This window comes from Chrysochloris asiatica, unplaced genomic scaffold (assembly GCF_000296735.1).
Source record: "Chrysochloris asiatica unplaced genomic scaffold, ChrAsi1.0 scaffold00239, whole genome shotgun sequence".
Classification (NCBI taxonomy): Eukaryota; Metazoa; Chordata; class Mammalia; order Afrosoricida; family Chrysochloridae; genus Chrysochloris; species Chrysochloris asiatica.
In genome coordinates this window covers 3,864,607-3,882,624 of record NW_006408757.1, presented here as the reverse complement: position 1 = coordinate 3,882,624, position 18,018 = coordinate 3,864,607, and the positions used below count along the sequence as shown (strand labels likewise).

General features: G+C 42.1%; 1 protein-coding gene across 1 annotated transcript in view; it reads right to left on the bottom strand.

The window, feature by feature from the left end:
- The window catches only part of LOC102827470 (monocarboxylate transporter 8-like), a 372,707-nt gene extending 354,889 nt beyond the window's left edge, over nucleotides 1-17,818 (bottom strand). The window contains 2 exon segments of the mRNA XM_006873413.1: nucleotides 17,180-17,797; nucleotides 17,800-17,818. Coding sequence (XP_006873475.1) covers nucleotides 17,180-17,797; nucleotides 17,800-17,818 — 637 coding nt within the window.
- Nucleotides 17,819-18,018: the final 200 nt, after the last annotated feature.

The following is an 18,018-nucleotide window of genomic DNA, read 5'->3' as shown; positions in this document are numbered from 1 at the left end:
CCAACGTCATAGCCAGCAAGCTTACATGCCTGCTCATGTTTCAGTCTTAGAGGGGGATGTGTCCTGAAGGAACTTGATTGCTTGCCTTGATGACGTTCCGGCGGACAGCTTGCTTATTCTTGCAGTAGCCTGTCATACTGACATTTTTGTTTGGGGTTTTTCCTGATGATACTTCTTTGAAGATGCATCTTCTGACACTCTAGCAGTTCCAGGCTGGTCTGCTTGTCCTTTCTAGTGGGAATGTCCCACCTCAGAAGGTTCTGGATGGGACTCAGGATTCCAACTAAGGTCCTATACTCTGCAGAGGCTCCACAAGAGGCCTGTTTCACTGGGCAAGTTCTAGAATGCCTTTTAGGTTTTCCAATCAGTTATAGGCTGAAGACAGGCTTACAAGTTTTCTGTAATCATGTTTCCCAACATTCCTTTTTTATCTCATTCAAGTGTCTATTTTACAATAGTAGACAAGGGAAAACAATAGTCATAAAACAGTCAAGCAACTTAGTATTATTTTCCCTCTTCAATCTATGCCTAGATCCCTGTATCACGGAGCCCTGTCATTCTAAAGTTAAGCATGTATCACTCTTTATCTCTGTCCCACTTATCCCATGCAAACCTGTATCAGTGGTCCCCTATTTACCTTGTTCTTCCACCTCCTCACCCTTCTTGTATTGTTCTCCCAACACCCGAAACATGATGTGTATGCCCTGATCCTGTGCTCTATCATCGTCTCCCTCCACCTCCCCTGAAACCCTCCACCCCAACCCCACCATTGTGGTTACCTTATATTCCATTAACTTTTCCCTCCATTTAAGACAGTCTATTTTATCCTGCAATCTACCTGACCGTCCCACCACCTAGATCTCTGTTCCTCTGAGTTTACCTTCCTTCACACTGTAATTGTTTTGATCATAGACTGACCTCCCAGGTCCTCTAAATTTGTTCTTGTAGTTTTATTCTGTTCTCGACTCTTCCATTTGTTGATTGACTTCCAGGTGATGCTGCCACGTACATCAGTCTCTGATTGTTGTCTGTTCTTATTGGTTCTCTGTCCACAGAACTCCCTTTAGGATGCTTTTCAATCACAGGATTGGTTTTGGTAAAATCTCTTAGCTTCTGTTTATCCTGGAATGTTTTTATTACACCATCGTATCTAATTGACAGCTTTGCTGGGTAGAGGATTCTTGGTCAGCAGTTTTTTTTTTTTTTTCTTTCAGGGTTTTATATATGTCTCCCCATTTCCTTCTTGCCTGCGTGGTTTCTGTTGAGAAATCCAAGCTTAATCTGATTTGCTTCCCTTTGTATGTTACATTCCTCTTTTCCCTAGCTGTTTTCAGGATTCTGTCCTGATCTTTGATTTTGGAGAGCTTGATTATTATATGTCTTGGTGATTTTCTTTTAGGGTCTATCCTTCCTGGGGTTCGTTGAGCTTCTTGGATGCTTATCTTTTAGCTTTTCAGGATGTTGGGGAAATTTTCTTCCAGAAGTTCTTCAACTATCTCTTCTCTGGAATTGTGTGATTCTTCCTGTTCTGGAATGCAATCATTCTTAAGTTATTGCTCTTCATGTTGTCCAACATGAATCTTAGACCTTGTGATTTTTTAATCCTTTTTTTTTGCTTGTTTTTCTATCTTAGTGGCATTGAGAGATTTATCTTCCAGCTCACTAGTTCTGTCTTCCATCTCTTCAATTATACTCCTTTGCACTTTCAGTGTATTGTCCATTTCTGATATTCTATTATTAATCATTTAGACCTCTTTCTGTAGGTTTTTAATTGTTTCCAATGCTGTATCTATCTTGATAGAGTGTTCCCGTAGCACTTTCCTGACTTCTTCCTTATTTTTCTCAACTCCATTGTAAAGTGTTTTGAAACATTTTATAATGATCTTTTTTGAATTCCTTCTCAGGCATTTCCAAAGCCTCCTTCCAGTATGGAGTGTAGGTCTACCTCCAACTCATTTGCCTTATCCACTTTATATGGTTTCAGAACATGTGCTGATATGGTCATCTGTTTCTTTTTTGGGGGCATATTCAGTGGTTAGCTATGGCCCTAATATTTAAATGGGTGTGTGTTTTGGTATTTTTTATGCTTTCTGATTGCTTCCAGGTAGATGTGATCAGGAGATGGGCTTGCCTTTTCACTCTTCTTCCTGAGAAATTTCAAGATGCCACTGTTGGTCATTATGACGCAACTCAGGATTTTATTTTTGGCCTGTTTCATTTTTAGTCTGCCTGTGCTGCTCCACAACCCCCGTTTAGGCCTTTTTCCTAGTGATAAACAGTTCAAGGCCAACTGTGGCCGTTTTTTGCTGCGGTTTGGTTTTAAGTGGAAACTGTCCCTTTAAATTTTGAGATGTGTGTACATGTATAATAGAACTCTCTGAGGGTGGGTGTGGGGTGTCCACTCCCTCAGGCACCCCCTCTAATCAGCAGGATTGCGGTGCACAGATAGCGAGAGGCCAATAAACAGATATACACACACAAAAAGAATGTCCACACCTGTATCTCCATGGTTCTGTCAGGTGTCCATGGCTTCTCTGATGCTTCCCCAGTTCAGTCTTGCCAAAGATGGCTGCTCAGGCAGCAGCTGAGAGCCTTGGGTTAGAAAGCACAGGATTTCTTGCTTCTGCTATAAACTCCACTGGCTGTAAACCTTCCAACTTTCTAAATATTCCTTTATATATGGTTCAGAGTTCTGGGACCATCCCCTGAGCCCACTTGGTCTGGTATTCTGTGTTGTTGCTGACGGAGCTCCTCACTGCACTTCTACCCTCTCCACCATCTTGTTTGTTCTCTGTGATCATTCACATTTGTAAAAAATTATAGTTTTGTAAAGGAGCCCTGGTAGTCTAGTGGATTACAACCTGGACTTCTAATTGCAAGATCCAATCTACCACCCACTCCATGAGAGAAAGATGAGGTTTTCTGCTCCCATAAAGATTTAGAACCTCAGAAATCCTATATAGGATAGTTGTGTGGTGACACACAACTAATACCACCATCAAGACTTAAACCAAAATTATTGGAACTCCTGGTATGGCACTATATGATAAGCACTGGACAGCAAAACACAAGGGTAAGTGGTTCAAACTCACCAACTGCTTCTCAGAAACCGTGTACAGGGTCACTATAAGTCAGAATCAACTAGAGCTCACTTGACAATAACAACATACCTTTGGAAACCCTACAGGGACATGTCTACTCTATGCTATAGGGTTGCTATGAGTAAGAATCCACTCAAAGACACTGGATATGTGGTTGTTGTTGTTGTTGTTGGTTCTGACTCATAGTGGCCTTATGCACAAAAGCACGAAACACTGCCCAGTGTTACATCATCCTTACAGTTGCTGTTATGCCTGAACCCATTATTGCTGTGATCCATCTCATTAGGAATTTTCTTCTTCTTCATTGACCTTCCACTTTACTAAACATTATTTTGTTCTCAGATAACTTCATTCATTCCAAACATTATTCTGATCCTTCCTGATAACATGTCCAAAGTATGAGAGACAAAGTCTTGCCAAGGAGCCATCCAGTCGTACTTACATTGTTTTTTTTGTTCTTCTAGCAGTCCATGGTACTTACAATATTCTTCTCCAACACCATCAACTTCTCCAAATCCATCAACTCCTTTCCATTCTTCCTTAGTCATTGTACAGGTTCCACATGCATATGAAGTGATTAAAAATACCATGGCTTGAATCAGATATACCTTAGTGCTTAAAGTGACGTCTTTGCTTTTTAACACTTTTGTAGCACACTTCCTAGTTAATCATTTGATTTATTGACTACTGCTGCCATAAGCGATGATTGTGAATCCAAGCAAAATGAAGTCTTTGACAACTTCAATGTTTTCTCCCGTTATCATGTTATTTCTTGTGAGGATTTCTGTTTTCTTCACTTTGAGGTACAATCCGTACCAAAGGCTATCATCTGATTTTCATCAGCATTTCAAGCCCTCTTCACTTCCAGCAAGCAAAAATATTGCAGGTTGTTCATGAGTCTTCCTCAAATCCTGAAGTCGTTCTTCTTCATATAATTCAGTTTTTTTGAGTTATTTGCTCAACATACAGATTAAATAAGTATGGTGAAAGGATACAACCCTCATGTGCACCTTTCCTGATTTTAAACCATTCCATATCCCCTTGCTCTTTTCAAACAACAGCCTCTTGGACTATGTACCAGTTCCTCATGAGCACAATTCAGTGTTCTGGAATTCTCATTCTTCTCAATGTTATTCATAGTTTGCTATAATCCATACAGTGAATTGCCTTTGCATATTCAATATAGCACAAGTATTTTCTGCTTTCCGGTATTCTCTGCTTTCAACAAAGATTCATTCCACATCCTCTTCTGGATCCACCTTGAATTTCTGGCAGCTCCTTCTGGGTGTACTACTGCAAATGTTTTGAACCATTTTCAACAAAATTTTAGTTGTGTATGATTTTAATTGTATTATTTGGGGGGTTACTAATTCAATTATGTCATCTTTCTTTGGAACGGGCACCAATATGGATCTGATAAGTACTCTTATTATCCTCCTTTTACAAAAATGGAAACAGGAGCTTTGAAATTTTTAATTTCTTGCCCAAGTACACACAGCAAATGGTGGAGGGTAACTTTCAGTCTTACTCCATTCACCCAGAAGACACAAACAGTTTTTTTTTAAATAAAACTAAGATCTTAGTATAAAAGTGATCTTAAAGGGGAGATTGATTATTCAGGAGAACTTTCTAGAGATGTTGATTTGGCATTCCACAGTCTATCTCACCAAATCTCAGCTTTGCATGAGATACTCTCTCACTTGTGCATACTCTTTCTCTCTTGGATGAATTGTTCAAGGAGACAGGATAGAGATCATGGGATAGCTATCCTTTCCAAATCTCATCATTGCTCAAATCTGGGTCTATTTTCCATTTTCATCTGAAAAATTGTTTTCTAATACATTCCACATCATCATTCCCTACCTCCTCTCTTCCTAGTAAGTACCCAAGGTTTCCTTAGTTTCCAAAAACCATTTGTTGTAAACATCACTAAGTATCTGGGATTTTCAATTTTTCTCATTGCATAGCTGAAAAAAATGAATCCCAGAAATGAGAAGGAACTTTTCAAGGCCACAAAGGCACTGAGTAATAGCCAGAACCAGAACCCAGATCTCCTGAATCTAAATCTAGTTCTCTTTCTTGATCCCAGCCAGCTGACCATGTATAGGGCAGATACTACCCTCATTCACCACTGTTTTTATATCCTTGAACTTCTTTGCTCCCAATTGTCTCACCACCCCCAGCATATCACACTGTGTCTTTTCCCCACATTCAAAATACAGACTAGGGCAAAGTTTAGGAAAAACTCCATTTTGGCTTTCAAAGAGCTCCTATATCTCTGCCCCCATGAAACATGTAAATGGAAGACCTGAGTACTAGACCCAGCTCTGTTAAATATTAAGTATGTGACCTTAGACCTTGCCCTTGATTTCCTCCCAATCTTCTGAAGTGGTAAAATGGGAATTTAAGTCTCTACATAGCACTTCCCTGCAGTGAACCTTTCACTAACTAACATAAACCATGCTGACTTTTCATTTTCAAGAATCCCTCAACACAGCACTTTTTGTGACTAAATATATTGGGATATGATGAGATTCAACAGAGTATTTGATTTTATAACTGTCTCTATTGCAAGGATCAACATCAACTAAGATATATAGTGTGACATAAACAGAAGACATTATTTTTACTCAACATTTAGTCTTCTCCTTGGGCTCACAAGGTTCAGAGATCTCTTTGGGACTCAGGGTGAACGACTGAGAGCTGCTATCATTTATTCTCTCAGTCCCTTTCCCCTTTCTCTTGCTCTTAGAAAAAGTGTCTGAGCTTCTGACATGCAACAGCAGGTGGTGTAGGATAGGAAGGCTGTGCCACAACCATTTGCAACCACCTCATTCTATGGCTCAATGCCCAGACTTTCCTCCTCCCTTTGCCCTTCTCTCCAAATATCTTCAGTATTTTCTTCTCCTTGTGCCCCTCCACACTACTCCACCTGCTGGGTCAAGGGCCTAATGGGGAGCAATGACTCATTAGGCTTCCAGAGGGCAAAGACCCAAAATCTGAGCAGCTCCTGAACTATCTAATATTTCAATCCCCATCTCACTCCCACCAAATTCATAGGCTCTTCTCCACTTAGCTAAACCCCATTTCAAGTTCCATCTTTACCAACAAACCTTCCTTAGTCCTCTGGCCATCACACTCATCCGTCATTTTCCACACTAAAATTGCACTGGATTTAATACATATGCCTTATTATTTGGCAGTGATCTGTAGTTGTTTGATATGTTATGTCTTCTAAAAAAAAAAAAAATCCTAAATTCCTTGAGAGGCCCTTTACTTCTCTGGTTAATCCAAGGCCCAGACTAGCACATAATAAAGACTCCCCACCCCCACCCCCCATTTACTTGACTGAACCAACATGAAATGAATTGGAGGAAATGAGGAGGGATTGTGAGCAGGGAGGGAACTAACATTTAAGGAACACTTAGTATGTGCCAAACTGTGTGTTAGATGTTTCATATACATCATTTCATTTAATTGCCTTATTAATAATGACAGATGTTATTATTATCCCTATATGAGAAAGTTGAGACTGCAAGAAGTTAAAACACTTGGCAAGATCAAGTAATTTGAATCTAGTTCTGTTTGATGTCAAAGCCCATATTCAAAGATTGGTAATAATTTGAATGTCCATTAGTAAAGTTTCATTAAATAAATTATTATATACTCATATAATAGAATACTTGTTATTGTTGTTAAGTGCTGTGAAGTCAGTTCCAACTCATAGTGACCCTGTATAGGAGCTTCCAAGAAGCAGCTGGTGAGTTTGAACAGCTGACCTTGCAGTTCAATCCAACCTTGTGGTCCAGTGCTTATCCAATCATGCCACATCAGGACTCCAATAGAATACTGGTGGTGGTGGTGGTGTGTAATGGAGTCAGTTATGACTCATAGTTACCCTGCATAGGGTTTCCAAGACTGTAAATCTTTACAGGAGCAGAAAGCCTCATCTTTCTCCTGTGGAACTGCTAGTAGTTTCAAACTGCTGACCTTGAAATTAGCAACCCAACTTGTAACCACTATGCTACCAGAGCTCCTTAACGTAGTTATGAAAAACAAGTGAAGACTCTCTTTATGCACTATTTACAATAATATTCAAGATTTATTGCAAAGTATAAAAAGATAAGGTGAAGAGTAATGTGAATTATATGTTACCATTTGTGTTTTTAAAGCTTTGAAAATTATATCTTTTTGTATGTGTACAGAACAACTCTGGAAAAATATACCAGATAACACTCGTTGCCTCTAGGGAGGGGAACAGGGTGGCTGGTGACAGAGGTATGAGAGAAACTTTTCACTGTTGTTGCTGCTTTTGAATTTTGTCTCAAGATGAATAAATAACATTAAAACATACATATATATTACATAAATATCAATCTCTTTCTACAAAGTGTTGCCTGGATATTGAACTTGGGAAATTTCAGGGAGAAAGGAAGGGAACTGTGATTGAGTTAGGGAATACCCACGATGACAGAAGTTCTGCCCCTTACCTTCATTCCCCAATCTTCTTACAAATAAATCTCCACTAAAAGTATCTGCCCACATGCTGGTTGAAACCACATTGGTCCAGAGCTCAGCTCCCTATCAGTAAAATGGGAATTAGATAGAACAGAATTCCAAACAACCAACTCACTACTGTCAAGTCGATTCCAAGTACACCAGCCTTGTAGGACATTCGGAGCCTTAGGATTTCTGAGACTGTAAATCTTTATGGAAGCATACAGCCTGGTCTTTCTCTTGCAGAGCAGTTGTTGGGTTTGAACTTCTGACCTAGCAGTTAGAAGGCACATTTTTAGCCCACTGTACCACCAGGGCTTCTTGGAGTCAGATTTGTTGTTGTTGTTGTTGTTAAGTGCCAGTCAAGTCGGGTTCCGACCCATAGCAACCCTGTATAGGGTTTCCACAGAGTGGCTGGTGAGCTTGAATTAGGTGGTCTTTAAAATATCTTCCATAAGAATTAAGAAATCAGTATTAAAATAAATAAAATCAGAATATTCCTTAAACAAAGATGACAAAACTAAGACTCAATTATTTTGGACAAGTCATCAGGAAATACTGGTCAGTAGAAAAGGGTATCAAGTTTGGTAAAGCAGAAAACCAACAAAAACAAGGGAAACCTCAGTCACAGCAATGGACTCAAACATACCAACAATCATGAAGATGACATAGGATAATGCAAAATTTCATTCTGTTATACACAAGATCGACATGAGTCAGAACCAACTCAGTGGCAACTAACAGCAAAAGTGTCTTCCAGTTCATATATTTAAATAACTGAATATCAAATTACAAATCCTAGTATATTTGAAATCTTAGTCTCAAGGGAAGGCTCGGAGTTTATTTATTTATTTACAACATAAAAGAAAATCATTCCCATGCTGATATGCCTACTCTATGGACTTAAAGGAGGCTACCTAAGTAGTGACTGAGCATTTGCTCAAAACTTGCTATGACAGTGCTCGCTTCGGCAGCACATACACTAAAATTGGAATGATACAGAGAAGATTAGCATGGCCCCTGTGTAATGACACGCAAATTTGTGAAGGGTTTCATGTTTTTATGTAAAACTAATGTTCTCCCATGTAAACTATCATATAATTCATAAAAAAAAAATTTAAAAAAGAAAAAACTTGCTATGTCAGGCCTCCTTCAGGCCTCTTACCTTCTTTGGCCTCAGTTCCCAGGGATACCCAGTTAAGAACACACATAAAAATTAGTGACAATGGGACCACTCCAAAGTTGAAAACAAAGGAGCAAGGTCCTTTGCTTGGTCCTTGTAAGGTCTCTTTTTTGCTTAATGCCTCCCAGACAGAACAGAAGCTCTGTTCTCCTGTATGAGGGGAAATTAATTCCTAGCTCCACTCCATCATCTTCCCATGCACTAGTAATTCTTACCTTCAGTCTTTAACTTGTAGGGAAGTTGGTGAACTTCTGTCAAGTGCTGTAAATATTTCAATATTCCTTAATTATTCCTTGATTATATGTGACCTGGGATCTGACCCTTCCTTCCCCTAAGCTCCCAAAAAACTAAAAACAAACAAACAAACAAACAAAAATATATATATATATACTCAGGACAATTACAGAAGGATCCAGAGAAGAAATGGAAATGAGATGGAGTGGGAAGGTGGGATGGAGTGGAGGCATTGATTTTCTTCTGTTAATGTTCTAGTATACTGCTGTAGGATATGCACTGGACTGCTATCCACAAGCTCGGTGGTTCAGTCCACTATCTGTTCCTTGGAAACCCTATACAGGGTAACTATTAGTCTGAATCAACTTGATGGCACTTAACAGCAACATGTTTAGAGAAGTGGGCATTGGTGCTTCAGTGGTAGAATTCTCACTTTTCATACCTGTATTTGCCAGTGTGCTTCATGTGCAACCACCACTTCTCTGTCAGTGGAAGCTTGTGTGTTGCTATGATGCTGAACAGGTTTCAGTGGAGCTTCTAGACTAAGACAGACTAGGGAGAAAGTTTTGGTGTTTTGTTTTCAAACAACAGCCAATGAAAGCCCTATGAATCATAACAGTTCAATCCCCAACTGGTCACGTGGCTGGCATAGGACTGGATAACATTTTGTATCATTCTGCATGAGTCAGGGGCCAACTAGATGACAACTAACAACAAAAATGTTCAGAGAAATTATTATGACTCCACTTCTAGGATAGTTTTGGTGAAATTCTGTATTCAAGTTAAAGGCTGGAAATGGTGCCTGGATAATAATAATAATAATAATACCTCCAACTCCACAACTTACAAAGTTCTTTCACATATACACTCTCTTTAACCTTTTCATAGTCATAATAAGGTAGATATTGTTAGTCCCATTTTACAGATGGGAGCACTGAAACCAATAGATGGGAATAAATGACTATGAAGAGATTGTTTTTCTGTCCATTTTTGGATCTAAGAATTATTAGCTTTTTCCTATAGACTATGGGTAGCCTCATGTGGATGCGAAAGCTGGACAGTGAATAAGGAGGATCATAGAAGAATTGATACCTTTGAGTTGTGGTGTTGGAGGAGAATACTGAGGGTGCCATGGACTGCCAAAAGAACCAATAGATCTGTTTTGGAAGAAGTGCAGCCAGAGTGCTCCTTGGAGGCCAGGATGGCTAAGCTTCGTCTCTCCTACTTTGGACATGTAGTCCGGAGGAAACAATCATTGGAGAAGGATGTCATGCTGGGTAGGGTGGAGGGTCAGAGAAAAAGAGGAAGACCTCCAACGAGATGGATCGGCCAGGTGACATCATTGATGGACTCGGGGGTGGCAGCGGTGGTGAGGTTGGCCCAGGATCGAGCATTGTTTCGTTCTGCTGTGCATGGGGTCACTATGAGTCGGTTCCGACTCGATGGCACCTGACAACAACAACAACATAGACTATGGGTAGAATGAGATGGGTGGTTAGGAGCATATGCCAGATATCACAGACTGCTAAACCCCTTCTTTGTCATCTCTTTTTATCCCTTAGTCACAAGGATGCCTTAAAGCTACAGGGATGACAAACCCTTCAAGGGACCCCTCTTGGTAACTGCCCACCCCCATCTGAACTATTATCAAGTGATGTCTAAAAGTAGGTGCTCTGAACTCAGACTGTACAAGTCCAAATCCTTACACTGCTATTATTTGCTGTATGAGCTTGATTAAGTTACTTAACATCTGTGCCTCAGTCTGTTTATCTGAGAAATGGGGGAAATCAGGGTACCTACCTTGTAGGGTTGCTTGAAAATTAAAATGAGTTTGTATATATAAAATGCTTAGTATAGTACCTTGCACAGGATTAATGACTACACTAAAGTTAATCATAATTATTATATAATATGATGATGACATTTGACAGAAGTAAGGAACTAGATGTGAAAAAAGAAAAAAAAATCACACTTGAATGCTGGGAAGTGGCCTTCTCTAGGCTTCATGCTTTGCATCTTTTTCTTACTCTGAGGAGTCCTGGTATGGTGCTGTGGGCTAATATATGCTGGACTGCAAAATCGGTTTGAACTGTGAGGTCGGCAGTTTAAGCTTACCAGTCGCTCCTTAGAAATCCTATACAAGGTCACTATGGGTCAGAACTGACTCGATGACACTTAACAATAACTATAGGGAGCCACTGCTATTATTCTACCCTGTCCTCCTTAGGATTAGTGGCAACCCATGTGAGGGGCATGGGCTGTGGACAGAGGACATAGTTCTTGTCTCTCTACAAAGTTCAGTGACCTGAAAAAAATAATTGAATCTTTGACCTCAGTTTCAAAGGCATCATGTTCTAAGAAACCGTGTTAATTGGCCCAGATAGACATCACACACCCAGCTATACACATATACATACATGTCTGGACACATGGGTGTATGCACATACCCTTCCAGACTGGGTAAAAGGGTGGTGGGTAGATCTGAAGCAAGAATTGGGCATAGAGATCTTGTGGGTACTGCTTGTTTAGCAACATTTCTCCTTAGCTTCATTGAAACCAGAAAGCAACTAACCTGGGAGCTTGGCTTCCTTCTTCCCTTCCCTTCCTGAAGGCATTTTACACTCTCTGATGAGGACTTGAGTGCCTCTCTTCATCCTTCTCTGATCCCCCTAAGACCCATTCTGCAATATCTTACTGGGTGAAATACTACACTCAAAATAGGATGAAGACTTCTATTCTATTCAGAACCCCTGAAGCTACTTAAAAACAATCTGAAATCTCTGGGGATTCAGTTGACACAGGAGATGGGGTAAGTGTCTATGAGAATTTGAAGACAAGGTGGTGCAACTCACATAGCATTTGTTGAATAACATTAAGACCCTGCTTGCTGGGATGATACTATTTCCTGTGATGGATCCTAGGGTTGTAAAAAGAGGAGGTTTGGAAGTGAAGAAGAAAAAGAAGATCTGTAACAGCCATCTTAGTCCAAAAATCCAGAGATGATAGCTTCCACACTCTTAAATGCTTCATTAAAGTCACCTTTCACCCAGAAAATGGAGAACGAAGGAGGGATGAAAGTGGAAAAAGGGAAGGGTTTTGTGGGTTATTTAAGCATTGACCTGACAACCAGGCTTGAGTTGGGTCTGTAATAGATTATAAAACCTAGCAGTTCCTCTAATTGGGCATGGGAGAGAAAGAGAAAAGATCAATACTGTGAGGAAAGAGGATTACATATCTTCTTACCAAGCTGATTAAAATGCATCATAAAAATTGAAAGCATTAAGACAACATGACATGGGTCCATCCAATTTCATAGCTTTCTCTTCCTTGAGCCCCAGAAACAGGAGCAAAATAGTTGTTGCTGTTAAGTGTCATCAACTCTGTTCTGACTCATAGAGTCCCTGCATTTCTGAGGAGCAGTTGGTGAGTTTGAACTGCTGACTTATTGATTAGCAGTCCAGAGTTTATCCTACAGCATAGAATTGTTGTTAAGTGCTATCAAGTTGGTTCCAACTCATAGCCACCCTGTATAGGGTCTCCAAGGAGTGCTGATGGGTTTGAAATTTGGACCTTGAAGTTAGTAGTTCAGTACTTATCCTACAGTGCCACACCAGGACTCCACAGCAGAAGACAGAGTAACACAAAACTGCCAGGGAGAAGAGGCAAGCACTTCTTCAAACCACCCAACCAGCCCAAGTTACCAATCCACAAGTCGGCACCAAATGATTTCACATTAACAACACAGCACCCTACCTTCAGGGCAGGTGATTAAATGCTCCCAGACAGCGTAGTGGTTATGAATCGGGCTGCTAACCTCAGGGGAAGCAGTTCGAAACTACCAGCTGTTCCGTGGGAGAAAGATGAGATTTTCTGCTACCATAAAGCAGCCTCGGAAACCCTGTGTAGGGTTGCTATGAATCGGAACCGACTCCACGGCACATAGCAACAACAACAACAACAGACTTAGTCTTCTGTCAACTCTAAAACTGGAGAAGGCTGGGATGGTATAAACCCTCTCTACCACATGTCCTACTAGGTAACCTAAGCAACAGCCAGAGGCCCTACCTATCTGCTTTCTCAATAGCCCCAGAACTGCATCAAAAGAGGGAAAAAGTAGTCCCAGAGGTGAGTGTGGCAGTCATTTTCCCTGCTCCCAAAGTTGTTCCACACAGTCCAGGGTTCCACTCAAGTGCCACTGAGGCCTAAAAAGTCCTGAGAATACTTCCTCTGTAGCTACTAATAGTGAGTTGGGGCCTGCAATCAATATTACCTTGCTCCTTGCTTATTTTTCCCTTCAAGGTTCCCCTATCATCCCAGGAAACCATGCTGGCCTTACACTTTTGACAAAATCGCCTGTCCTATTTGCTGGGTAACTTGGGTTGACTGATGCCCAAATTTCTCACAAACCCTGAAAAAAGCAAAGTCTTGGTTTTCTCGGTTTTTTTTTTTTTCTTTTACGCAAACTAAACCCCAGGGAACCCTAGTGGTACAATGGTTAAGCACTAGTCTGCTAATCAAAAAGTCATTGGTTCAAATCCACCAGATGCTCCATAGGAGAAGGATATAAAAAGTAAAGTTTTATAAACCATATGGGACAGTTCTACTCTGTCCTATAGGGTCACTATGATTTAGAAACAACTCGAAACTAATCTGTTTTGGGGGAGGGGGAGAGTTCAAACCAAACTCCAGATACTTAGCTCTATTTCAGGAACCTTTTGGCTACCAGTTTTCCCATACCTAAGACCCAGGGAAAGTAGATTTTCATCCCAAAACAGGTGAAAAGAGAGAAAAAATATATATTTCTGGTGATACCAAAGGATTCTACACATCAGAGTCCACAAAGACTACATGCTCTAGTATACCCTGAATTCCACTCTTACTCTGCCTGCATGACTTTTTTTTCCAGGTCCAAGGCTCCTTTGATGTGGAGTTAGCTTCTGATATGGTTTGAATTGTGATTCCCAAATATTGTTGTTGTTGTTGCTGTTAGGTGCCGTCAAATTGGTTCCGACTCATAGCGACCTTATATAGGGTTTCCAAGGAGTAGCTTAATCACTAAACTTTAAGTTAGCAGTCCAGTGTTTATTCTACAATGCCACACCAGTCCCCTAAACATATGTGATATAAATCCAAATCTCTATGTCAGTGGTTATCATCTCATTTAGGAATGGGTTTTCTTTGCTACGTTAATGAGGCAAGACTAGTGTAGGGTAGCTGTGTTTTAAAGAGTACATTAGAACAAGCAAGCAAGCAGAAAAGGGGGAAGAGAAATGCAATGCCATAGGAAAATCACCTAGGAGCAGATGCTTAGAATATACAAGGACCTTCTTTCAGAATCAATATAGAGAGAACACCTTCCCCTAAAGCCTGTACCCTGAATTTGTACTTCTAGCCTCCTAAACTGTGAGAAAATGTGTTTGTTTGTTAAACTCGCCCATTTGTGGTATTTCTGCTATAACAGCACTAGATAATTAAGACAGCCTCCAAACATCAAAATTATCTGCACAATCTCACAACTTGGCAACATTCCCAATCATATGCATAACTTTCAACCTATTAAATCAATCAGCACAGTTTTTGGATTCTGAAAATATAAAGCCTTGCCAAAGAGAATTTTGGTTATGAGGTACCTCCAAACATTAAATTCATAGATTGTTAGAGAGGGAGATAGTATCAGAATAGAAATGGGCAATGTACCACATTAATAGAAATGGGCAATATTTAAATCTCCTGAGTGTGTGGGTGTATATTGTGTGTCCTTCAGAATGGTTATTAGACAAATATTAGTCAAAAAAGATAACACATTTTTGCTATTTTTTTCTGTCCCTTTGAGACAGATCTGTGGCTTGGAAATTTTTAGTACACTGTAAGAAAGTATCTGCAGGCAGAGACACATTTGGACTCGGGACCTGAATAGTTTTTTAAAAAATCTGAAGGGTTCAAGAAAAGTACTGTTGAGGATGAGATTTTCTAGGAGCTCAGGAATTGGGTGGGGTGTTCCTAACTTTTCCAAAATAAAAATTGAGGTGTTTGAGAGCCTCTAGGATCAAAAATAACTTTAGTGAGTTCAAGACACACTACAGCAGGGAATAAAGCCAAAGTATTCTGAGATTCTGGGGACATACCAAATTATTTTCTGTTTCTTCCTGATTTACACTCACCAAAATTTAAAGCAGTAACCCCTTCCTGCTAATGGACCTATTCTACGTGGGAGTGCATATCAACCACATCTTCGCATAGGCACCCCCACCAGCTGCACTGTAAGGTCTTGACCGGAAAGTCCCCACCAGCCCTCCCCCTGAGTCCCCTTATGATCACCTACTTTGAAGTTTGTTACCCAGCAGTGAACCTCTTCCTGGTAAAATAGTGGTTTTTCCAAGTTTTATTACATACTCTTAAGGTCACAGCTCTAGACTTGCTCATACCACACAAATGCCCATACCCCACTGCTTCCCATTAAATTTCACCCAGACTTGGTCTGGATCCTTAAGGCCAACAGCTTTTCTTCAACCACCAGACAATACTCAACCAACGTCCTATGAGGTAACCTAGACAACAGCTTTCTACTTTCTACCTATCTGCTTTCTCAAGAGCCCCAGACCTGCTTCAAAGCAGGGAAAAGGTAGTGAGTGTAGCAGCAATTTTCCCTTTTCTGCCAAGTTGTTCAGCACAGCCCAGGGCCCCACTCAGGCTTCAGTGAATCCTAGAAAGTTCTGAGAATCTCCCCAGGATAGTCACTAAGGCACAATCGAGCATTTATTTGCATGCCATTCCCCCACACACTCTGAACCTTTGCAAACAGACCACAGAGTCAGAAGCACCAAGAGCTCCAAAACGCTTTCTGTAAGTACAGCACAGAGAAGCAGCAAACTGACAAAAAACTGAAAGAGGTGGGAGGAGCCAAGACACTCTGCAACTCAGAACTCAAGGTTTCTATGCTCACTTAATAATCCCCAGCCCCCTTCAGATGACAGTAGAAGTACTGTCCGTCAATCTTAGGGCAACACTGCAAAAAAACTACATATCATGTGCTGCAAAATTGAGGCAGTTGGTTGGAGTAATCCTGGGGAGCAACAGAGGGAGAGAGCTTTGCAGGAGTGGGCATCCCAAACCTGTTTCCAGTCTGAGATCCCTCAACCAAACTATTAGGGGTCTTTGCCAGAGACTTGCTGGGGTCTTGAGGGTAGGATGACTTGCCTGACTTTCCAAGTCCACAGGTGGGTTAGATATGAAGAGGGTACTCGCCTGAAGTCCTCGAGCCAACAGGCCTGCTATCCTGCTCTGCTTCCTTAGAGAACGAGACCAAATCAACCTCTAGTGAAAGCGAGAGTGGTGGGGTCAGCATTCCATCTTATGGCCAATCGAGGCATCCCTCAGATAACACAGAAGAATGGGGCACCAGTGAGGGCATGGCTGAAGTCTGGGGCCAAGTGGAATGAGCCAGAGAGCACAGCCTACCGGTCGCTTCTCGCCTCACTGACAGGAGACAACGGAGACTGCCGTCTTGCCTGCCCTAGAGTTCAGCTCAGAGGGCACAGAATTCCGTTCGATACGGTAAGGCAATGGTCGACCGCCAGGCGGGCAAAGAAACTGGCGCACACCCCCACTCAAACTCCCTTCCTTCCTTTCTCTCCTGCAGAAACACACGCTTGCCATGTGTTTGATTCTTTGCTCACAGTCATCAGGATTTCTTAAGTGTTTTTGACAGAAAACACCTCCGCTCCTTCACAGGAACCAGGGCTGCTATGGAGAATGCCTGTACAGTATCTCTCTAGAAGCCCACTGAGTCTTTCAACTCCCTCTCTCTTCATTGACACCACTTCCGCAGCAAAACAAACAAAAGATTTTAAACAAAAAACAACAAGGAAATATTGCCCTCCTTAGCTCCTCAGCACACACGAGCAACAAACAAACCCCAAAGGTGCATATGGATTTGTCTCTGGGCAAAAAAAGTTCATTCCTTGCCTGTGACCAATGAATGGCCCAGTTGCCACCTCCGGGACGTCTTGTGCCCCAGCTATGGCCCCGCAATCTGCGCCCTAGTAAGGCCATGAGCAAGAAGAGGGGTCAGAGAGGCGCGGTGTAAGGGTGTCTAGGATCAAGAGACAGCGGGAGCGGACACCAGTGCCCAAAATGCCAGTTGGGGGTGTGCGGGGCCACTTACCTGCTTGGAATTCCACTTGGTGATTTTTTTCTTTTTCCTCTTGAAGCAGCATGGAGTAGAGGATCCCGAACGAGTTCTGAATGCCGAAGATGGAGCCGTTGCACCAGGTGGCAGCGAAGACCACCATCCAACCGAAGCCACCTTCGGGGGGCTGGAAGCCGCGCGCAGAGCCGCGAGTATCCACCGTGGGCGTGGACTCACGTTCGTGCTCAGGCTCAGGCTCTAACTCCAGCTCTGGCAAGGGTGCGGGGTCCGGTAGAGGCTGGGGCTCGGGTTGGGGCTCAGGCGGGGGCACTGGCATAGGCTCAGGTTCGGGTTCTGGTTCCGGGAGACCCACCGGCTCCTGCAATTCTTGCTCTGTCTCCTGCCAGGGCCCCTTGGCTTCCTCCCTGGCGGGGTTTTGCAGCGCCATCGCGGCTAGGGGACTGAGGCAGCTCAGGCGGGAGAAGCCGCTCTGTGGCTGGTACTTGTTTCTTTTGCTGCTGCTGTTGCCGCTGCCTCTGCCTCTGCTGCCGCCGCCCCCGCTACTGCCACCTCCTCCCAGCTTAGAGCCCCAGCTGGCCAGCCTGTCCCGCGACAGACGGTCCCTAGAGCCTTCTCCTCCTCCTCCCACGTCCAACCCCCTCCTCCTCTCCCCATGTCATCTCTCTCTCTCCTCCCCCTCCTGCTCCTCTCCCCCCTCCCCACCTCTTCCTCCCTCAACAGGCAGCCGCTATAGCCTTGCTGTTCTTGCCAGCCCTTCCTCCTCTTGCTATTTGCTTACCTACTCCTGCCTCAACTACCTCCCCAACTCTTTCCAAACTACTGAATCCTATTGTTTTTACCTAGATACTCAGTAG